The sequence below is a fragment of the Meriones unguiculatus genome, chromosome 1 (assembly GCF_030254825.1).
Source record: "Meriones unguiculatus strain TT.TT164.6M chromosome 1, Bangor_MerUng_6.1, whole genome shotgun sequence".
Classification (NCBI taxonomy): Eukaryota; Metazoa; Chordata; class Mammalia; order Rodentia; family Muridae; genus Meriones; species Meriones unguiculatus.
In genome coordinates this window covers 39,836,932-39,861,263 of record NC_083349.1, presented here as the reverse complement: position 1 = coordinate 39,861,263, position 24,332 = coordinate 39,836,932, and the positions used below count along the sequence as shown (strand labels likewise).

Sequence of the window (24,332 nt, the reverse complement as noted above, 5' to 3'; positions counted from 1 at the left end):
TTTTCCTGATTCCTTGGGCATTGCACTCATATGCACAAACCCACACATACATACACACATACAAAGGTGATATAAAACATTTCTTAGAGATGTTTTTCAACTGTCCTAATAATCTACATTTAAAGTTACTGTCTTTTAAGTTGATTTTAATGTTGCTTAGTGACTACTCTATAGCTTATTTCCTCACAGACATACTGATCTCATTTATATTGCAAAACAGTTTTTAAATGAGACTTATCTTGGCAAATTTAATACATTTTACAATATTTATGAATGATAGTTACTAATACTTAATGTTGGTACTATAGGATAAAGTTGGGGAATTTGCTAAACTCAGCAAAATTGAACTCCTTGAAGCTACTGAGAAGTCAATTGGTCCTCCAGAGATGCACAGATACCACTGTGAACTGAAAAACTTCAGAGAGAAGGAGAAGCAGCTAGAGGTATTTAGAAATAGACAATTCATTTCTGTTGTCATTTAATGATTCTGTGTCTCAAAATGTGCAAGAATGGCCGGGCAGTGGTGGTGCATGCCTTTAGTCCCAGCACTTGGGAGGCAGAGGGAGATGGGTCTCTGAGTTTGAGGCCAGCCTGGTCTACAGAGTGAGTTCCAGCTCTGCCAGGGCTAAACAGAGTCCTTAAGGCCTGAGCACTCATGATACACTAACCCTTAAACTCCTTTACATTTATATGCCATTTTTACAGCTTTTATCAAGACTTCACCTGGGCAAGTAGGGAGGAAATCTAAAAGGAATCTATCATGAGTCATATAGGTGTCTATAAAGCTTCAGTTTGGGAGACTTCAGATTGTAGGTGCTTAGCTGGTAGTAACATCCATGCACATACTTCAGAATCAGTAAATTTCAAAAGTAAACGCTTTCAGCATTAAGTGTTTCAAGTAAAGAATTCTTAGCATGCATTAAGTAAATCGCTTATTTTATCTTTAGGCGAAGCTCCAGGCTTGGAGGTGTTGAAAGGCTTCCTCACAGTTACATGACTAATGTATTTTAGAGCCTTGAACCATAACTTCTCTGCATCAGTGTTACTCTCACCTGATTTTTGTTGATGTTGTTTATAGACAGGATCCTCTGTAGCCCAGGCCAGCCTTTAACTCTTGTATGTAGCTGGGATGACCTCGAACATCTGATTCCCTTGCGTCTACCTACTTTGCACTGAAGTTAGAGCTATGTATCACTAGTCTGATTTTAAGCAGTGCCGGGGATCAAATCCAGAACTTCATGCCTACTAGGCAAGCATTCTCCCTAGCCTCATTTTTACATAGTTCTGAAGAAATCTTACAGAATCCTTTCTTGTAAAATTTTGCTTATATTGTGTTTCATTGTTAAAAGCTTTATCTTTCTTTGTTTTTTTCCCCCCCTTTAAACTAATTGTCAGCAATTACTTATTTTAGACCTCTTGCAAGGAGAAAACTGAATACCTAGAGAAAATGATTCAGAGAAATGAAAGGTACAAACAAGATGTGGAACGATTCTATGAAAGAAAGCGACATTTAGATTTAATTGAGATGCTTGAGGCAAAAAGACCATGGGTGGTAAGTGTTAATTTTCTGAGGTAAAAATAAGTATCTTTAGCTGTCTTAGAGGTTGTTTTTATTGCTGTGATAAACACTGTAGCCAAAAGGAACTTGAGGAGAAGGCTTACTCCAGGTTATAATCGGTCCATTTTGAAGGGATGTCAGGGCAAGAACTCTAGGCAGGAACTAACAGACAGCAACTGAATCAGAGGCCATGAAGGAATACTACTTAATGCTGTGTTTTTCATGTCTTTCTCAGCCTGCTTGCTTATGTCCCCAGAACTTTCTGCCCCAGGGATGACATCAACCACAATGGGCTGGGCCCTGCCACAGCAATCATAATTTTAAAAAACTATATACCAGTCTGATGGAGGCATTTTCTCAATTGAAAATCCTTCTCAGATAATGCCAGCTTGTGTGAAATTGACCAAAAAATCAAAACAAAACAAATACAATGACTTGAGTACTTACAAAGTATGTAGCCTCTCATTTTATATTCACGTTAGATATTATTTTTAAAGTTTTACATTACATGTTATGCATAAGTAGTTTTCTTTTTTTTTTTACTTGATATATGCTAATTACCACATAGCAAATAGTTGACTGAGTCACCAATGTTAATTCTTCTGGTTTTAGTCCTTAACAGTTCTTTGATCTTTCCCCTTTATATTAATGATATAAGGTGTTCGTTCACATTAAAAATTAAATTTTTAGGGTTAGGGCTATCGTTCAGTGTCACTGAAAATATTTTTGTGTGTGCCTAAGAATTTAATTGAGGTATGCTACATGTAGCTGCAGTATCCTAACTGGATTTTCATACTTGGAAATTTTCCTAACTCTGCTGTATTTTTTTCTGTTTTAAAATATGCATATTTATTACCTGTGACCAATTTGAATAAATAGTGTTTTCTTTCTACATTATTTAATGGGTATAAACATTACTTTTTATATGTTTGTTCCATGTTTCTAGTAGAAATAAGTATTAGTTTGAAAATAATGTATGACTATGTATTTTGGCACTCTTACTTTCTCCAGCCAGGTTTTGAAGTTTCATTATTCTTAATTTTTTTTTTTATTTCTATACCTTTTATTGCATTTTTTCCATGTTTAATATTATTTTGTTATTCTCTCTTTTGAAGTCTTAATTCCTTTTTTAAGAGATTGATTTTAATCTTTAATTTTTTTAAGTTTACAATTTGTCTAGTTTTTTTTTACTTTTGCTTTATTTCATTCATATTTTCAAAAGATTTTCTAGTTTTATATGGAAGGTGGGTATGAGGAAGACAGAAGAAGACATTTAGTCTTGTTAAGCTGGAGTGGATTTTGAACTGCCCATGACATGAACTGAGTTTTCTGAGCAGGAAGAACTCTTAACTGCTGAGCCATCACTCCAGCATTCTCTACCCCCACTGACTCTTACAACTATTTCAGCATTCTGTTTTCTTGGTATTCAGCTAATTCCTGTGAAAATGACAGTTGTTTAAAAATGTAGACAGCTTGTGGGAGGTTGTTCTCTCTTTTCACCAGGTGGGTCCCAGGAATTGAACTCATGTCAAGTCATTAGGCTTGTTAGCAGGTGCCTTTGCCTGCTATGCCATCTCTTCGGCCCAGACATTATTTTTTATCATGCTAGTAGCTACAAATTTCTTTTTATTTTACTTTGATCCATGTTCTTTACCTTTCAAAATTAACATCCTTTTGTCTGATTACTTGTTCCTTAATCTTGTCTTTATTGATAAAAGAAACTCCCAGCCGGGCAGTGGTAGCACACGCCTTTAGTCTCAGCACTTGGTAGGCACAGGCAGGTAGATCTCTGTGTTCGAGGACAGCCAGGGCTACACACAGAAACCCTGCCTCGAGGGGAAAGAAAAGGAAGGGAGGGAGGGAGGAAGGAAGGGAAATTTTTTGCTTACACTTTCGCTTTAGGGTGTTACTTTAAATACTTAATGTATTAACTTCTGTTTCTTGGATTATTTTCAAGGAATATGAGAATGTACGTCAGGAATACGAAGGTGTGAAACTAGTTCGTGACCGAGTGAAAGAAGAAGTCAGAAAACTTAAAGAAGGGCAAATTCCTATGACACGACGAATTGAGGAAATTGAAAGGCAGCGTCGTACTTTGGAAGTTCGAATCAAAGAAAAGGTACTTTTGTTGTTCAGTTAAACATAGGAAAAATACTTCTTATGTCTTTGGAAGTATTTTCTAGGGTTTACTTGCAGCTTTTATTCTTCAAGTTCTTTAGGAATCAATTTAGGATTTTCAAGAACTTGTTAAAATTGGAGAGAAATCATTCCAAATGATTATTGCTGGGGATATTGGCTCAGCACTTAGGACTTTGAGGCAAGAACATCATTGTGACTGAGGCTAGCATAGGCTACAGAATGAATGAGTTGTAGCCTCTAGAGAAGGTGTTTGTTTTAGCTACAAACTGATAAATCATATTTCTTAGAAACACTGAAGGTGTGTGTGCATGCGTATATATGTGTGGGTGTATGTTCTTTATCGTTTATAACTTTAAATTGCTTATGGTGTTGATTTTTAGTTTTCCAGGGATACAGAGGGGTCAGAGGTGTTTTAGAGCTTCTGTTGCTGTGATATAACACCACAACCAAAAGAAACTTGAGGCAGAAAGGGTTTCACATCACAGATTACATCCATTACTGAGAGAAGTCAGGGCAGAACCTAGTTGGAGGACCTGAAGCAGAAGCCATGGAGAAGTGCTGCTTACTGGCTGGCTCTGCCTGCTTCTCAAACAACGCAGGGCCTGCCCGATGGGAGCACAGGGCCTGGTCTCCGCGAGCTTGGCCCGCCGACATCAGTCATTAATCAGGAAAGTGTGCTACAGACTTGTCTACAGGTATATGGGTGGAAGCATTTTCTCAGTTGAGGTTCCTCTTCCCAAGTAACTCCAGCTTGTATCAAGTTGGCAAAAAAAAAAAGCCAGCACAAAGGCTATTTTGAAAATGATTAAATGTCTCCTTGTAGAATATGGTATTTTTCTCCTGGCTGTGGGGCACTGTGTTTCAGTGGATACCTAAAACTGAACATAATACCAAACCCTATGTATTTTGAATAGCTTTGTGCAACATGCTTAGGACAAAAATTCCTTAGTGATTCTGGAATTCACAGTTTTTGCATAGTTTACCAGCTGATCATCCATAGTGTGGAAATCCAAACTGAGGGTTTTTGGCCAAAAAGTTTTGAATTTTGAAAGAGTATAGATTCTGCATTTTCAGATTTGGGATAGTCAACCTGTATTTATTTCCCTCTTATGTGGACATACACATATAGTATATGGTTGCATTTTCTTCAAGAAAAAAAATGTGTGTGTATGTATCCCCTTTGGCATGTCTGAATTGCCAGCATGACCCCTTTTTTGCTTTAGGATCATTACTAAGTAAATACGGCTTATCTGAATAAACACAGTGCAGCCCCTTAGCAGTCTACCTGAAAACTGAGAACTGCTGAATAATAAGCCTACTTATGGACATGCTGTATACAGTATTGATGTTAGGGACAGGGCAGTGGGGCAGCTTGAGACTTCATAATGGTAAAAAGTGACACACAAAAACTACAAATAGTTTTTTCCTGGAATTTCATATTTAGCATTTTTGAACTGTAGTTGACTACAGGTAGGCTTGACAATGCAAAACCACTGTAATACAATATAAGCAGATCCAGAATTTTGAATGGCATTTTGGAGATTCAAATAAATGAAGTGAAGCCAGAGTATTAACATCGACTCAAGTACATCTGATGTATATTAGATAACTTAAATAATTGACCATTCAGAATTTTAAAGCAGAAGATTACAGATTCAGGTTTTTTTTGTTTTGTTTTTGTTTTAGCAGGTCTTAACTTATGGTTAAGGATAATTAAGTCTCAAAGCTTCACATATTTAATAGTTGACAGTCATGTTAATAGTAATTGGTGATAAATAAGTTGTAAATTTGTAGTTGCTTTGTGGCACTTGAAGTTACTGTTAAATTACTTCAAATTTTTTATTTTTTTATGGAGTAGAAAACAGTGTCTACAATATATTAAAGAGTCATATATAAAACACTTGTTTTGCTTCTCTGTTTCTAAAAGAAGTCCGTTAAGGCAGTCTCAGAAAAATTCTGAGCCTATGTAGAAATGTACATGGGCTAAGATGTTTTATAAGAGGTGCCTATGGCTTCTGATGGTGGCACATTGTATCAGTCTGTGCATGTATATTTTAAAATTATTAGTCCTCTAAGTCATGTGACAGAAATAGTTAATTGTGTTCACCATTTCTCTTCCTCTCCTTCTTTTCAGCAGAAACCCTTCTAACACTCTGAGGTTTTTTTCCCCTCACATTCCAGAGAGGCCCTGTAATGTTACAGATAGAGACCATTGCCTCTGAGTTTAATTCATGTCTGTATTATAAATGCTCTTGCTGTTGCTTAGAAGTTGTCTGGTCTTATTTTCTTCATATTGTCAAATTGTTTTCATAGTCAGACAAAATACCAGGAAAACACGTAGAAACAAATATTTGCTCATATATTACTATTCTTTTTAGTATTAATAGGAATTACCAATAGGTTTTCTATACCATTAGTAATTTTTGTGGAAATTATGAATTTGATTTGAATGAAAATGTGAGAATGTATTATGGGTTGATTCACATAGTATTGGGGTGGATGGGACCATATAATGTATTCACTTGAGTTTTTAATTAACCTTTCTCCTCTGGTTCAATCTTGCAGGCAATTGATATTAAGGAAGCATCTCAGAAATGCAAACAAAGGCAAGACTGTATTGAGCGGAAGGATAGACATGTAAGATTCCCTACCGAAAGTTGATTACCTTAATTACTTGTTGCAAATGGGGCCAAATGGTTATTGTAATTGTTTGGAAACTATCCACAATCCTCTGTGAGGGAAACTAACTTTGTTAAGTGTGTTAGCTGCACAAAAGATATTGGGGGAATTCCTTGGTTACTTATGTGGCCACATCACAGATGTGCTATGTTTTTTTTTTTTATTTTGGTTTAAAAACTATAATTCTTATTTGCTTTTTTAGTTTTTAATCAGAACAGGGTTTCACTTTGTAGCCCTTACTGTCCTGGAACTCACTCTGTAGACCAGGCTGGCCACAAATTCAGAGAGATCCACCTGCCTCTGCCTCCCATGTCCAGGGATTAAAGGTATGCACCACCACTTCTGGCTTAAAAAGTTGTAATTTTTAGTGTTGTCATTCAGTTAAGACTTTTTTGGAGGTTCTTACCATTTTAATTCCATAGTTAGGATATTTCCTTAGGGAGTAGTAGGCAGTTTGAAGCCGGGGTTTTTGCTGTGCTCCAACTTCTGAAGTACATAACCGAGTTTGTGGGAGTGTAATGGTGGTAGTTTCCCACACCAATCAGAATGTTACTATATTGCTCTAAGGTCACTAAATATAGCCTTGTGACTAGAATGATGCTTTATTTAAGATTACATTTGTTTGTTTATGTGCATGTACCACAGCACATGTGTAGAGGTCAGAAGAAATCTTGGGAGAGTTGATTGTCTCCTACTATATAGATTGTTAAAGTTGTCATCTTTACCCACTGAGCTCTTGGTAGCCCTTGAATTCTGGTTTTCAATCCAGTCTACTAGTCTAGTGTCTTTTGATTTGTGGAATTGATACTATTAGATTCAGTTTTTATTGGAAGATCTATATGTCTTTTTGTTGATTCTGTGTGTTGGGTATTTTCCTTTTTCTTGTTTACCTACATGCTATTCTGTTGTGTCTTATTCTTTTCTGTAGCATTGTGGGTATGTTATCTTTCTCTTTATAGTCTGAAGTGTCATCTCTGAAGCAGTTTACTCATAAATTTCTTTAGCCTTTTGTTCTGGGAAGCCTGTCTTTTTCCTTAAACTATGACAGGTAGTTTAGATGTGGGTTGGCTTATGTTGTCTTTCAGAATTAGAAGTGCATTGTTCCAAACCTCCCAGTTTGTTGGAAAATAATGCCGTTTTCCTAGTTGGCCTTCCACTCTGTGATAGGTGTTTTAGCTTTCAGTACACTTTGATCTGTATAATTAGTGTTTTAATTATAATATGACCAGAAAATGTTGTCTGGTCTTAATCTGTTCTGTGTTCTAAATGGTATTTTATACTTGGATCAGTATCTTTATCTAGATTTGGGAAATTTTCTCTTATGATTTGTTGAAAATGTTTTCTATGCTTTTGGCATGAAATTATTCTTGTACCGTCATGATTTGGTCTTTGTTCAAAATACCCCATAGCTCTTGAATGTTCTGTTTGTACCTTCTGTCTGTTTTAAATTCCTCGATTGTCGGACTGGAGAGATGGCTCAAGAGGTTAAGAGCACTGGCTGTTCTTCCAAAGGTCCTGAGTTTCAATTTCTAGCAACCACATGGTGGCTCACAACCATCTATAATGAGATCTGGTGCCCTCTTCTGGCCTGCAGGCACAACACTATATAAATAATAAATACATTAAAAAAAATTCCTCGATTGTCTGAATGTTCCAGTTTCTTCAACCCTGTGTTCAAGTCTTGATTTCTGTCCTTCCCTTGATCTATTATGTTGGTAAGGGGTTTTGTGAAACTTTTTATTCAACTTTATGAATTTCCTTTTTTTATATTTTTCACATTGATTTATTTGTTTATATGTTTATTTGCTTATTTTCCATATGCGCGCATGTGTATGTATATGTATGCATGTAGGAATGTATGTGTATTATATGCCATGATATGTGTGTAGAGATCGTAGAACAACTTGTAGGAGTCAGTTCATCCTTTATTGGGATCAAATTCACGTCTTCACGATTGCTGGCATGCACTTTTATTTACTGAGCTATCTCACCTTAGAAGAGGATCTTAATAAGAATCTTGGACATGATAAGTCTCTTTCTTGAACTTCATATGTACGTAGTAAAGGATAATCATGAACTTTGGATTCTCCTGTCTGGTGTTGGGATTATAGACATGAACCACTGTTAAAGGAACTTTTATTTTATTCTCCTGGTTCATTTGTTGTCTCAGAGGCTTACTTCCTCCTTCTGCTAACCTAGGCCTGATCCTAGAAGCTTCTAGTCTCCGTACAGTCTAACCTAGGCTTAGAATGCTTTCAGCCTCTGAGGCTTATTGCTTAATTATAAGTCCACCTTTTCGTGTTCTTTCTGAGCTCTAGGCTGGATGGTTCAACTCAGTTGTTCTGGCTCAAACTCTTCTCCCAATTAACTTATTCAGTCTGGCTTTTCGCTCGGCTTTTTAATTGCTCTGCTTGACGTCAAACGAACACCAGTAATCTCTAATCTTCTGGCTCCTTTTCATTCTCTGGCTCATTTGGTCTTCACCTGGGTCTAGCTTGTTCTCTCTCCCAACCTCTCTGTAAAACTCTCCTTGTAAAACTGCCACCCCTCTCTTCTCTGGCTTGGCCCTTAAGTAGTTTCCTTTTCCTCTCTTCTGGTGAGAGTGGGCATACTCTATTCCGTCAAAAGGGTGAATTTTCTTTTTTTCTGTCACTCAGACATGGTGCTTCCTTCTATAAACCAACTTTACCTTCATTATTTGGGACTAAAGGTGTGTAACACCACACCTGGACCTAAGTTTTTCTTTACCTAAAACTTGCTCTATACCAAGCTGGCCTCGAGCTCAGATCTGCTTGCCTCTTGTCTCCTGGATTGAAGGTGTATTTGTATTTCAGCTGGATCACACAGACCTAGAAGGTCTTTGGATATGATCTTTTACCAGAGCAGCCATGTTCTGAATTAAAATTCTTCTACAAAACACCACAATGGGTTTATGTAGTGATTAGGATAGAATACAGGACTTCATGCATGGCAGTCACCGTACCAACTTAGAGCTGCATCCCCTGCCTCCTTCATGTCTTCAGTTTTCAGATTTATCTGGTTCTGTCTGAGGCCCACCCTGAGTCCATCCTGCTCAGAATTCATGAGTTTCTTAGTTCTGCTTAGAACTGGAAAGTTTGGGGCTATTTGTTTCTACAGTATTCTTTTATCTCCTTACCTTCTGAAATACCATATTACATGTTTGATATATCACAGGTCTCTCCAGGTACATTCATTCTTTCTTTCTGTCCTCCTTCCTTCCTTCCTTCCTTCCTTCCTTCCTTCCTTCCTTCCTTCCTTCCTAGTTTGTCTCTCTTTTTCTTTTTTTGTTCTCAAAATGCATAATCTCAGTTGACTTTGTGCAGTTTGCTTATTCTTAGGCTTTTTAGATCTACTTTTGAGTCCTTCTGACAAACCTCATTTTGAATACAACATTTTCAATTCCAGAATTTCTAACTGGCTGATTTTGTATTGTTTGTTTTTTAGTGTTTCCATCTATTGATATTGCCTCTTCAGTAAAACTGTTACTGTTTCTTTTAAATACAATTTTCTTAAGTGTTAAAATATATGTTTTAAATAAAGTCTTTAGTCTTCTCTAAGTCCCATTTGTGGTCTAATTTGAGTATTTTTCTGTTTTTTTTTTTTTTGTTTGTTTTCCTGTGTGAGTGCCTGTGTTTTATTTCATAGACTTTAACCATTTTGGGGTTATTGTCAAAAGTACACAATTTAAATAACAAAATATAGCAAATTTAAAAATCAGTTGTCTTCTTTTCATGAAGGTGAATGTTCTTACTCATTGATAATTAGTGCCTGCTTGTTTGTAATACTAAGGCTTCTTAGTCATCCCAAGCAAATGTTCTACCATTGAGCTATGTCTCCAGCCTTGATAATGATGCTGATGATTGTCTAGTCACTTCTAGTCCAGTCACTTCTAGTCATTTGACTGACTTTTAAGTCAATGTCAGATTAGTTTTCTCACAACTGGACAGACTTCTTTACATGCCTAGAATCATTCTGTGTGCCAGCCATTTGAGAGTGGGTGTGTTGTGCTCTGCCCTCAGCACTGAGTCCAGTAAAATTCTGTTTGTTGATTTCAGTCATTTTAAAAAATAAATGTTGCCTAGATTTTAATAAACTTCCAGTCATTTCACTGCAAATGTGCATATCTGTTCCAGGTTTTACTTCCTGTTTTTATAAACCTTAAGGTAAAGCAGGTGAGAGCTCAGGTATCCTAGGATATGCAGTTCTGTTTATGTAAATGTTACTGTGGGCTCCAGGAGCTTCTGGAGGCCTACTTGAACAGCTCCAGTCCCAGTTTCTAAGACTTTTGCTTTGTTTATGTTTGCTACAAATGTTATTCTTATCCGTCTTCAAGCATCTGTGATAGTCAATAAGTTCTGCTGATTGCTTTTAACAAATGTGTTCAGGAACAAAGTTGTTTTGCACTGGGTAAGCTGTGAGTTAGATTGTGGAAAGACAAGCCTTATGAAACTGTTCTCTAGGAAACTGCCAGACAGGGTGGATAATGACAATTTCTCAAAAATTGCTGAGCTGATTGCTTTCACTATTACTGTGAGTTATTATAAAAATTATGACAGAAGTGGGGAAACAAGATAGGTTTGGGAATTCAGCTTGTTTAGAATTTTACAAGAGATTATCACTTTTACCAACATTCAGCCAGAATTTGGATTGGCTAGTAAACACTTCCCAGTGTGCTGCAAACATTTGATTAAAAAAGTTAATTTTGACAGTTTTTGTCATTATTCATTGATTTTTTTTTTTTTAATAGAGAAGAAGGTTGTAGGGCTTCTTATTTCACTATTCCTGATGAAATCTGAATCTTTTCTATATCTACAGAAAAGTGTTGCTTGGATTTTGATAAGAATTGTGTTAAACCTTGGGGGGAAATTGAAATTTTTAGTTTTGAGTCTTCCTTTCTAGAACACGGTATGTGTCAATTTATTTCGATTTTTTGTTTTTTTCTGTCAGCATTGCCTGTTTTGGGCATACATTTCATCTGTGTTTTGTTAGAGTTAAACCTTAATCTGTCTATTCCCTCTCTTTCTCTCCTTTCCACCTAGATTCTGTAGAGTTTTTAAAAATACTATGTCACATGTAAATAGAGATATCCTTGAGTTTTGGGTTTTGGTTTTTTTTTTTTTCTTTTCTGATTTATTTGTGTTTCCTTTTCTTGCCTTACTGCATTGGTTAGTATTTCTAGCACTGTTGAGTAAAAGTGATGAACATAGATTGTCTCATTTATGATCTTAAAAAGCATTGGATTTCCACCATTAAATATGTATGTTGTGGGCTTTTATACATAGAAATGAACTTTATCAGATTCAGGAAGTTTCTATACAAATTGCTCTCTTTCTGAAAATTTTTATTTTGAATGAAGCTAATTTTATAAAATACCCTTCTATCTCTTTTAATATGTTTGTATTATTTTCTTATTTAGACTACTAATATTTATATTTGTTAGATTTATATTAGTTTTTGGATAGCAAATCAACCTTACTTCCCTAACATGAACTCCACTTGATTGTAGTGTATAAATGTGCATTTTTCTTTTCATTGTGAATAAATTCTGCTTGCTAACATTTTCTTGGTGGATTTTTTTACTCTGTACATGAGGGCTGTGTTCCTCTGTAGTCTTCTTTTTTCACTATGTCTGTTTGGAGGTTTAGATAATAACTAGCTTCTTAATGTGAATTGGGAAGTGACTTTGAAAGAATGTATAAGGGGTTAGTGTTCATTTGGTCCTAGAGGTGTTTTTTTTTTTTTTTAATGTTAATGTATTTATTTATGTGGGAGCTGGGTAGAACACTCATGTGTGAAACAAATTGAAAGGACAGTTTGTGGGAGTCAGTTCTTTCCTCCCTCTATGGATTCCAGGAATCAAGTGAATTCAGGTTATCAGGCATGGTGGCAGGTACTATTACCGACTGAACCATCTTGCAGGCTCTCTAGAAATTTATTTTAGAAGTATTTAAAATTGTGAGGTCAGTTTCATGAACATGGCTTTTAGGTTGTTCAAATAGTATATTCATATTCTTATAAATTTTGGTAATTTGTGTTTAGAAAGCAAATCAGTTTGCTTTATTCAAATTGTCAGATTTATGTATGTATAGTTCTTGTATCCTTCAGTATATAGAAGCTGTAGTGAGATCATGGGTTACTTCATGGGCAAGTTGTGCTTGCTCCAATTTTTCCTCCTGCTTCTCTCTTTATTAAGTGTCTTGCCAGAAGTTTGTTTAATTTCACTGGTTTCCTCCCTCCTCACTTAGTTTTGTGGCTTTTCTTTGCTTTCTTATTTTTCTTTCCTGCTGGTTGTGGTTTTATTTTGCTCTTTTTCAAGATTTTTGAGCTATTTGTGAATACTCTTGGTGCTCTACATTCTTTCCGTAACTGAGCTCTGCCCTACACATTCTATGTTATAGTTTTTATTTTGTTCAGCTTAGTTCTTAAATTCAGTTTATTGGATTTTCTGTTTTTCTTAGGATTATAATTTATTCAATCTATTTGCCATTTAACAAACTTTTAAAATAGTTTGTAGCTTGAGACTGTTAACTAATCTGTATATTCTTGTATATCTTTGCACACATGTGAGTGCTGGCATACATGTGCCACAGTGTACATGTAGAGGTCAGAAACATCGGGAGTCAGCCCTCACCTTTTATCTTCTTTGAGACAAGGTCTCTTTTGTGGTTGGTCATTGTGTATGCTAAGCTAGCTAGCCCATGAAATTTTGAGGGTTCTCATGCCTCTGCCTCTGTAGGAGCACTGGGATTACAGAAATCAGATTTCACATGCAGAATCTGGGCTTCTGAAGTAGTTAGATTTCTATTGCTGTGATAAAGATTGATAAAGACCATGACCAAAAGCAACTTGCAGGATAAAAGGTTTATTTCACTTTATAACTCTCAGTCACAGTACATCACTGAAGCAGGTCAGGGTGCAGGATTCAAGACAAGAACCTGGAGACCGGGACTGAATCAAAACCCATGAGGAACTCTGCTTATTGTCCTGTTCCTCGTGGTTTTCTCAGCTTGCTTTTTTGTAAATCCCAGGAAAGCACTGCCCCCACTGGACTGTGCCCTCCCACATCAATCATTACTTAAGAAAATTACCTCATGTCAATTTTCTCAGCTGAGGTTTTTATTCCCAGATAACTAGTTTGTGTCAGGATGACAAAAACTAATCAGCACAGGATCTGAACTCGGGTCCTCACACCTTTTTACCCTTTGAACCATCTCCCAGCCCTTTATATAACTTCTGTATGGCTATATGCTTTCTTTTCTCTTGGGAAAATCCCTAAAAATGCATTTATCTTAGATTACTTGTTTTCTCAGACATTTGTTATCTTATTGTAATGGTAATTGATAAAAGTTGGCTTGCAATAGTTTGGGATTAGTTCCAAAAGTCTTTCATCATAAATAATTTGAAAAACTTTTCTGAAGTAGTCTTAGATGGGATAGAGTTGTGTATTTATAGGAACTGTTTTTACATTTGCAAGATGAAAACTACGGATGTGGATGTGATGAGTTTAAAGTAAGACAACAGGAAGTAGTACTCTGATTTTAAACTGTTCTCTTAATGGAGTGTGGGGTGAGGACATGAGCTGACAATAGAAAGACTGCAGTAAGACTTGAGATGAGGGGGAATTAGCATAAGAATTCAAACATGTAATGATAAAACTTTTGACTACCGTTTTTGTGATTATAAATTTAAAATGAGACCAATTTTTCAGGATGCCTTACATTCTTTCGGTTGCTTAGGTATAGCAGAAATATAGTCAGAAATAAGCTTATTCGCTTCCAGTGTAGCATGCGTTAGAGGTCAGTGGGGCTCAGCAAGGGAATGAATGAGTGACAGGCTATGGAACTTAGCTGGCTAAAGAAATAAATTAGATGGTGGATTAAGATGATAGTAGTTTCCGGACCCCATGGATTTGAGGAATAGGTAGAGTAGGAAAACCGGGCTGAATATAGTGGAAAGAAGGAAATACTTATCAAAGAATAGGTTTGCAGAACACAGTTTCAGAAACTAGTTTTTGGTGATTTACATTATTTACAATATAAGGAAAATATCTTTGAAGGTAAAGAAGTAAGGAAACACAGAAACCAAAAAGATAGACTTTCTGTGTTTAGGTTGATGTCACATGATCACAGGCTTAAAGAAGACAGTGATTCAGGTGCCAGAACCACCTGAATCAGAGCCATCAGTCTGGAAGTAGTGAGGGAGAACATTGAGTGAGGGAAGTAGTAGTTAATTCACAGCAGGATGATGAGTAGCAAAGTCTGATCCCATAGTATTAAAAGAAACTACAGTAGAGCACAATTAAAGGAGGAAGGAGGGTAATTGCCATGAGAGGACCTTTGCTCTTGGCCCTAACCTAAAACAAATGTTTCTGGCCAGTCATTCCTGGAGAGAGGTTAGAAGAGAAGTATCTTCCAGAAATAACCAAGATTTAGCTAGAATAAGAAAGTACATTCAGAGAGATTGAGCACCACGATGGTAGGATCTAATAAAACCTAGAGATATGAGGTTTAAACATTGCTGTGTGCTCAAGCTCAGTGTCAGTACTAGTCATGGTGGGACTGATGTGATTATTGAGGGCATTGACAGTCTGCTGATTGAGGGTTGCAAATGTGTTACAGTTGAGAAAACGTAGCAAAAAAAATAAGGAGTTTTTGAGATGCGTTTCTGTTTTTTAAGGTCCATATTAAAGACTATCTTTGGCAAACTTTTTTTTTTCCATTCCAGTGTTTTGGGTTTTCTTCTCTCCTTTTTTTAATAGCATATTTCTGGGAGTACAAAATACATTTATGTTCAGTTTCTTGTCTCTTTTGTGGACTTGGACTTTGACTTTTTGATGTACTCAGTGATACCTTGTTCTTATGCTCAGACATGCTCACTATTCTCCTGAATGATCTGGACTTTGTGGGTTTCATGGATGAATACTGTGACTTCTTGTCTATTTCTTTAATTTTTGGTGTGCATGTGTATATGTAAAAATATCTGTTACTTTATGTCTCTGTTTGAGATAGAAGACAGGATTTGGCATATGCTTAATTTCTTTTTTTTTTTTTTTAATATTTTTATTTATTTAACTTTTATTTTATGTGCATTAGTGTGAAGGTGTCAGACCCCTTAGGATTACAGACAGTTGTGAGCTGCCATGTGGGTGCTGGGAATTGAACCCGGGTCCTTTGGAAGAGCAGGCAGCACTCTTAACCACTGAGCCATCTCTCCAGCCCCAATGCTTAATTTCTTTATTACACCAAATTTAAATTTTCAGAAAGAAATTTCTAACAAGAGAGAATAACATGCAGTGCTTCCATAGTAAATTACAAAGCATGATACTGGTGTTAAATTTTTATTTTGCAAGAATAGATTCAGAAGGTAGTGAAAACGCTGTAAGCAAAGCTTACACAATTCCATTTAATACAAATGTTTTATAAATAAGATACAAGTAGGCATTGAAGAAATATAAAGTTTAAAGACATTCTGTTATACATTATTTTTATTCATTCTAAATCTCTTTCTATAAACTTATAATGGCGAAGGGGAAGAAGTAAAGTGACTTAGAAATAAAACTAGTTAACAGTTTATGCAATGTACTACCTTTATCTTTTTTATTCCATTTTGTATTTTGATTTTTCGAGACAGGGTTTCTCTGTGTAGCTGTGGCTGTCCTGGACTTGCTTTGTAGACCAGGCTGGCCTTGGTGAACTCACAGCAGTCTGTCTGCCTCTGCATCCCTGAGTGCTAGGATTTTGCCCAGTGACTATCTTTTTCTGTTTCAGTGCAACATTCTAGTTATGAAAGCAAATTAAATGCAAAAGTATACATTTGTATATATCTTTTTTTTAGACTTTAAAAAATGTTTATGGGTGTTTACCTTCATGTAGGTTGTATACCTTATGTGTTCCTAATGCTCTGACAGACTGGAGGAGGGTGCTGGATCCTCTGAAACTGAAGTTATAGCTGGTTGTGAGCTACCATGTGGGTGCTAGGAATCAAACCCAGGTCCTTTGAAAAAGAGTCCTTTAACCGCTGGACCATTTCGCCAATTCCAGTTCCTCATTTGTGTTATGTCTTAAGGAAAATGGTATTTTTTATAAACTCTGATTTTAATTAAATTCTATTGAGAACAGGTGACCACCTAGTATATCTGAATTTTTTTTAAATAATTTGTTCTGATTATAGAACAAAAAGTTTAAATATAAAGACTAATGATTAAAACTTCATTGTTAGCTTCAGGTATTGGTAGAAAATGGTTTTGTTGAAAGAAAATTGTTTTGGTTTAAAATTAAGAAATTAGAATTAGTATCATTTGTGTGGCACATTCTATGAATGTTTAGGCATCTGACTTTATATATTTTTATTCACCAAACATTTTAATAAGTACAAACCATATGTAAAGTTGCTGTTGATACTTTTGATATACTCAGGCACAAATATAATTACTGATAATCGGCTGGGTCGTAATCTGCTGATATACCTTTAAACAAAGGACTGCTTATAAGGGTGTATGCCTGTGTGCATCCAGAAGGTGTGGTGACTTAGCCTCAGGTCTTCTGTGTGCTAGACAAGTCAGCTTTTCCAATGAGCACCACACCCTCACCCTAGGCAATTTAAAACTATGTTTTTACAAAAACCAAATAGACTAGAAGAAAATAGTTTTGGGTAATAATCTACTTTTACTTTGTTAGATTAAGGAACTTCAGCAGGCCTTAACAGTCAAACAGAATGAAGAGCATGACCGGCAGAAGAGAATAAGTAACACCCGCAAGATGATAGAAGATTTGCAAAATGAGCTCAGGACTGCAGAAAACTGTGAGAACCTTCAGCCTCAAATTGATGCAATCACAAATGATCTGAGGCGAGTTCAAGAGGAAAAGGCATTATGTGAAGGCGAGATCATTGATAAACAGAGAGAAAAGGACATGCTGGAGAAGCAGAAACGGAGTAAGTTTCCTGGGGGCAAAGAATAGTTCATAAAATACAGACTTGCTTATTTCCCCTAATTTTTACCCCCTCCTGATTTCTCTTTGATCTATTTTTTTCTGCTTATCTGAGTGCATACAGGAAGAATAGTACTCCCCTTCCCCCAGGTCTACTCTTTTTTTTTTAATATTGTTTAATTAAATTTTAATTTTTTTACATTAATTACATTTTATTCACTTTGCATCCCAGCTGTATCACCCTCTCTCATTCCTTCCCAATCCCACCTTCCCTCTCTCATCTCCTTCCATGCCCTTCTCCAAGTCCACGGATAGGGGAGGACCTCCTACCCTTCCATCTGATCCTTGCTTATCAGGTCTCATCAGAACTGGCTGCAGTGTCCTCCCTTTGTGTCCTGGCAAGGCTGCTCCTCCCTCAGGGACGGGTGGTCAAAGAGCCAGCCACTGAGTTCATGTCAGAGACAGTTCCTGTTCCCCTTACTAGGGTACCCACTTGGACACTAAGCTGCCATGGACTACATCTGAGCAGGAGTTCTAGGTTACATTCATGTATGGGCCTTCTTTGGAGAATGAGTCTCAGAAAAGACCCCTGTGCCCAGATATTTTGGTTCTGTTGCTCTCCTTGTGGAGCTCCTGTCCTCTCCAGGTCTTACTCCTCCTTCTTTCATATGATTCCCTGCATTCTGCCCAAAGTTTGGCTGTGAGTCTCAGCATCTGCTTTGATACACTGCTAGGTAGAGTCTTTCAGAGGCCCTCTGTGCTAGGCTTCTGTCCTGTTGCCTGTTTTCTCCTACTTCCAATATCCTTCCCCTTTGTCTTTCTGAGTAGGGATTGATCCTCTTACCCCGGGTCCTCCTCCTTGTTTAGCTTCTGTAGGTATAGAGATTTTAGTATGTTTTTCCTATCTTATCGCCCAGACCTACTCTTAACTCTTAGCAGTTTATTGTGACACTCCTGCTTCTATTCATCACATCGTATTTGAGTGTTGCTTAATTAATTTTACATACCTTTGTTTTCTGAGTGTAGATTTTAGCTCAAAATGGCCTCTCTCTCTCTCTCTCTCTCTCTCTCTCTCTCTCTCTGTGTGTGTGTGTGTGTGTGTGTGTCTTACTCTTTGAGGTATGATCTTTGTGTAATCCTGGCTGTTCTGGAACTGGCTCTGTAGAGCAGGCTGGCCTCAAACTTACTGAGATCCACATGCCTCTGCTTCCCCAGTGCTGGGATTACAGGCTGTGCCACCAGTCTCCTTTTTATTGTAATTTTCATATTAGTAATGCTGACACTTGCTGTTGAATAGTTGTCAGTGTTAAATGTACGTTTTGTATGCTTAGGTACAAATACAGTACTCTACCCTTACTTTTTACATTCAAGCCTGTCTTAACTATCTCTGTTTTCTGTTTTCAAAGCTAAAGTTTTATTGAGGACAGTAATTGTACTTTCTTAGCAATTAGGCTTCTAAACTTACTTATAGCTGAGTATAAGTGAGTTACCTTTTATCGATTATATTTTTAAAGGTTTAATTTTCCTTTTTTAGAAAACATCATTTGTTGTAGCATATCTTTAAACTAAAAACAAGTTATTAATTGTATATGTGGGCATACATTTGCTACTAGGGATACATGGAGGTCAGAAGACAATCTTTTTTAATTAGTTTTCTCTTCTTATCACTGTGTGATTTGTGGGTAAAATTGAGTTCATCAGGCTTCCATAACAAGCACTTTCGTCCACTGAGCTATCTCACCAGCCCAGTTTTTCCTTAAATTTGGAAAAAGAAAAACCCAGCTATTTTTTTTTTGTATTGTTTTTTTAATTCTTCATCTTGTGTGTCCTGCTCTTGTCTAACCAGGCTGTTTCCACTGCCTTCTCTATGGTCCTCATCTGAGATTTGTCTCATACCTCTCCTGCACTGAATAAATCTATTCCTGAATTCCATTATTTCCTCCCTACCCCCTTATCTTTATTTTTCTTATGTTTGTAGAAACTTTCTAAGATGATAGTGAAAATTCAATGTTTTTGTATTACTCGAGAACATTTTAAATTTAATATCTGCCTTTCTTGATTTTGTTAATGTTCCACATTAAAGGTAATTACTCTCAAAAGAACAAAAACTCTCATGGCCCTTGCCACTGTCTTCTGATAGAAAAACTGATTTTATCTTTCTGGTTTTTGAGCAAGCTTTCTTTATGTAGCTTTGACTATCTTGGATTTGCTTTGTAGACCAGGCTAGCCTTGAAATCACGGAGAACCACCTGTCTCTGCTTCCATGAGTGCTGGAATTACAGACGTGTGCCACTGAGACCAGCTTGTTTTATCCTTTTTTTTTTCCAGATGACTCTCCTTTTCAATAATTTTTCACACTTTTTATCTTATGTGCTAAGTAATTTTAAAAAGATGTTAAAAGATTTCTCCTTAATGGTAGTTAAAACCTCTAGATTTAAGATATTCTGAATTGTTTACAAGTTAGTATACTAATGTTTTCAGAGAAATAATACATTTCCTTCCTATTTTAGGTGTAAGTGATCATATAATACGTTTTGACAATCTTATGAATCAGAAAGAAGATAAATTGAGACAGAGGTACCGGGATACATATGATGCGGTCTTGTGGCTGAGAAATAACAGAGACAGGTTCAAGCAAAGAGTCTGTGAACCCATAATGCTCACAGTAAGAAATTTTATTCATTTTTGTATCAACTGTTAGTTTTATTATTAAAGTCATTGTAGTTTTTTGTTGTTGTAAGAATTCTTATTCTTGTGAAAACCCTGGTTTTTCATCATTAAATGTGAAATCATTGTAGAGCTGAGTCCTTACATAAGCTTTTTAAAGTGCACTTGAACCGTAATGGTATATAAACCTATGTTTTGTTTTGTTTTGTTTTGTTTTGTTTTGTTTTGTTTTGTTTTTTCCTAGAGAGAGATTTAAACTCAGGGGACTAGAGCGATGGTTCTGTCTATAATGTATTTGCATGCAAACATGAAAACCCTAGTTTAATTACCAAAACTAAGTCAGAGGAGTAGGGGGGAGAAGGTAGAAGTGACATGCCTGTAATGCCGGCACTGAGGAGACAGACAGTAAAATCTCTGTTCAGCTCCAGACAGTCTCTCAAAACCAGATAAATTGGAGTGAGATTGAGGGGAACACCCTATATCAACCTATGGCATCCGCAAGTATGTACACACACAGGCACATACACCCTATTGAAAGAGTGAAGCTAGGAATTTTCTAACCTAGAATTGTGCATAAAATAAGCTTGTTTAACTAGGTTTTAGATTATAGAGTTAGACTAAAAACTGCTTAAGAGGTGGAAACTGATATAAAGAATGTTGATAAGGGATGCTTAATAAGATAAGCAAGAAAATCATCTCTTGTAAAAGAGCATTCTGAGGATTTTGTGAATGAAGCAAGTAATTGGTATTATATAATAAGTGATAGTTTTGATGACTGTGGGTCATCAGGAATAGAAAAGCTGTAGCTATTTAGTGAAGTTTGGTCATAATAATAGAATAATTTATCACATTATCAAGTGATGAGTTTAGCTTTGTAAAGGCATATAAGAGTAAGAACACATTTTTTTTAATAGTGATATACTATATGTAGATACATAAAATTAGAACTTCCCCCAAATAACTAGGACTCTAACTACTTTGTTAAGAATAGTATAGCTTTAACTCTTGTCATATCTTAATATCAGTAAAACTAATATTTGTAATACTCTTTTTTTCATGGTTATATGTGCCTCTAATATCAGTTCTTAAGAGGCTAAGGCAGAAGGAGTGAGAGTTTGATGCTAGCTTCGGCTACAAGTTAAGTTCCATTCTAGCCTGAGTTACATAGTAAAACCCTGTCCTCTAAAACCAAACAGAAACAACAGCAAGGGATATTTTTCTAAAATTAAGAGAATTTATATTGACATTGTTTTGGTCGGATAGGGACTGAAAAAATCATTGCTATAAGTTATAATGCATGTGTAGTTATTTACGCATTTTTTAAACCGACCTCAGTAATAGTTTATAACTTAATCAGATTTGCTGTCTGACTGTGTAACTGTAGCTCATCACCAGGTCACATCGCTAGCAGCAATATATTTACAGTTTTAACTATAGCTGAGTATTTCAGATAAGAATATGTACTCTACCTTCGGGTAATGACATTTCACCTTTTTTCTCCATCTATATCTATATGTAACCCTTCAAGTCTACTTGAAAATGAGCCTACTGTGGCAAGTTAAGAGTATATACATAGAAAGTGTCATATCTTGTCAGTATCCCATTTCCATGATTTGTTTCTAGCGACTCCAATCTAAAATTGGAGAAATATGGGAAAGCTTTATAGACATTATTCTTATTCTCATAGTAATATTTGCAATAACAGTTATCCTTATATTAGCATAATTCATGTGCATAAAGAATTTATAATGATACTGATAGGTGAGATAAATCACTTCTTATTCTCACAGTAGAATACAGTTTAACAATTAAATGCTGTTGTGGGGTTTGGGGTGACAGTTCATTTGGTATAATGCTTACGAAGAACTGAATTTGATCCCCCAAAACCCCTGTGAAAAACCAACCAGTGATGGCGTGCTTATAATCCTAGCACTAGAGAGGTGAACGTGGATGGATCTCTGCTAGCCAGCCTAGTCTCCTTGGTGAGTACAGCTAACAGGAGATCTTGCCTCAAAAAACAAGGTGGATGGCATCTAAGGAACAATGATAATTGTATTCTGACCTCCACTTAGACACATATATGTGAATCTGCACACATGTATACACACAAATACATACTTTAGGACTAATAAGAAATTAATATTTATGACCTGTTAATGAATTATAAAACACATTGACTAGGGTCTATAAAAAGTTTTCATTTAAAAACATGTGAAACAGGAAACTATACTAACCAGACATCTGAAAAGTGGTCTGCTGTACACGCCCTTCTGTATCTTACTGCTTTCTGAAGGTGCAACTGTAAAACTCCTTTAAAAACTTAGACAAGCACTATTGCCACTGAGTACCAGAAAGAAAGGCTACTAAGAAACAGGAAGCTGAAGAATTAATACATTGTATAAATTTTACTTGAGGATATATATTATACCTGGAAGACAAAGATAAATCATTCAGGCTTAGCGTAGCACATATTTACTAGTGACCAAAATGACTATTTGTAAGGTTGCAGAGAACTGAATGGCCATGTAATGAACTGTTTACATAAGATGAGAGCTTTTGGTTCTCAAATGGAAAGATATTTCTAAACACTCCAGAAAAAAACATGAGAACTAAGGCTGATGCTGGCTCATCCATAGCAATTACTATTGTTCATTTTAGAAGTTGAAGTGAGCATCAGATTACGTTTTCCTTCACTTGCACTTTTTACCGTAAAGTAATTGAGGAGGAAAAAATGTGAAATGACAGACACCAGATGTTTATAGAGTGTATGCTTGCATAATCCTGTTTTACAGAGTTTGTTGTCTGTCTGCGTTCCCCTTTTTTTATACTTGATGTTTTCTGGAGAATAGGATTGGACAATGTTTATATAACAAGCCTGCTTTTTTTTAATTTTACCATACTCTTTTTTTTTTTTTTTTTAAGCAGTATTGGAAATTGAATCTAGAACCTATTGTATAGTAGACAAGTGCTCTTTCACTGAGCTGTATCCCGAGACCAGAGCCCTAGTTAAAAATAGCTTCATGATAGAGCATCCTGTATTTCGTCTTGCTCTCCTGTGAAGTCTAGACAGCACTTTCTAGTGTCTGTTAATGAGAACTATTATGGTGTTTTGCTTTTCATTTTGTTTATTTGTCTGTAATAAAGACTTAGTATTCTTGAGACAGTTCTCTGATATTGTGTTAATATCTCCCATAGAACTGGGCCGTTGTGCAGTCTGATTAGTAAATATTTATTAAACATGTTTATAAAAGTTGTGTGTGGTGGTACATGCCTGTTATACCTGTACCTGTGAGGTTGATGATGGAGGTTCATAAGTTTGAGGCAAGCGGCACAAGCCACACAGTAAATTATAGGTAGAATTTCATAGAAGAAAAAACCGGAAAACTTCAAATAAATACATTTATCAACATAAATATATGTAAACCTTTGACTGTGAGGTTCTGATAGCTGATTCGATAACAAGTTTTTTCCATGTGTTTAGTGAAGGTTTTATTATAGTTATTTTATCATCTATTGCCAGGTAGCATAGTAAGTTTCTGTCAAGATAAAGGGGAAAAAAATACTAAGTTTGGAGAAAGATGAGAAATGTTTGTATTTGTAGGCAGCAGTCTCCAACTTTCTAATTAATTTCTCCAAATTAACCAGAAGGAAATCAGAACTATTTTGAAGATAATTTAAAGCTCATTATGTAGCATTGTGTGATTGTTCTGAATAAGAAATGAAATGTTTGTTCATTATCTAGCAGTAAATTTAATCTAATTAGATAAATCGAAGATACCTGTGCATACACTTAATCAGTGGACTTCAGGAAGACTAATGTTTTCTCTTTCTTTTTAGATTAATATGAAAGATAATAAAAATGCAAAATATGTTGAAAATCATATTTCATCAAATGACTTAAGAGCCTTTGTGTTTGAAAGTCAAGAAGATATGGAGATTTTCCTCAGAGAGGCAAGTACTAACCAGTAATACATTCTGATTGACAAAGCACATTCTGATTTTCTTCTTTATGGGTTTGTAATCTCTTTGTGTATATTCTGAAAATATAACACCTTCCTTATTATCAGCATACTTACTTATGTGTTTGTTTTGTTTTAGTTTGGGTTTTTTTAGGGATGGCTTTTTGTTTTGTTTTGTTTTGTTTTGTTTTTGAGAGCACGTTTCTTCCTCACCTAGAACTCACCATTTAGGGCAGGCTGGCAGGCCAGCAAAGTCCAAGAGGTCTGCCTGTCTCCACATCCCAACCCTGGGATCACTGGAGTGTGCCTCCTGTCGTCATCATGCCCCTCCCCATCCCAACGTATGTTTTACATATCTTTTGTTAAATCTTTCCTTTATGG

General features: G+C 36.0%; 1 protein-coding gene across 3 annotated transcripts in view; it reads left to right on the top strand.

Moving 5' to 3' along the window:
• The window catches only part of Smc5 (structural maintenance of chromosomes 5), a 71,584-nt gene that overhangs the window by 12,124 nt on the left and 35,128 nt on the right, over nucleotides 1–24,332 (top strand). For all 3 annotated transcript variants that reach the window (XM_021662213.2, XM_021662211.2, XM_021662210.2), the window contains exons 5-11: nucleotides 309–443; nucleotides 1,412–1,552; nucleotides 3,516–3,677; nucleotides 6,263–6,334; nucleotides 17,074–17,329; nucleotides 19,836–19,990; nucleotides 23,830–23,943. In XM_021662213.2, coding sequence (XP_021517888.1) covers nucleotides 309–443; nucleotides 1,412–1,552; nucleotides 3,516–3,677; nucleotides 6,263–6,334; nucleotides 17,074–17,329; nucleotides 19,836–19,990; nucleotides 23,830–23,943 — 1,035 coding nt within the window. The remainder of the gene's footprint in view (nucleotides 1–308; nucleotides 444–1,411; nucleotides 1,553–3,515; nucleotides 3,678–6,262; nucleotides 6,335–17,073; nucleotides 17,330–19,835; nucleotides 19,991–23,829; nucleotides 23,944–24,332) is intronic.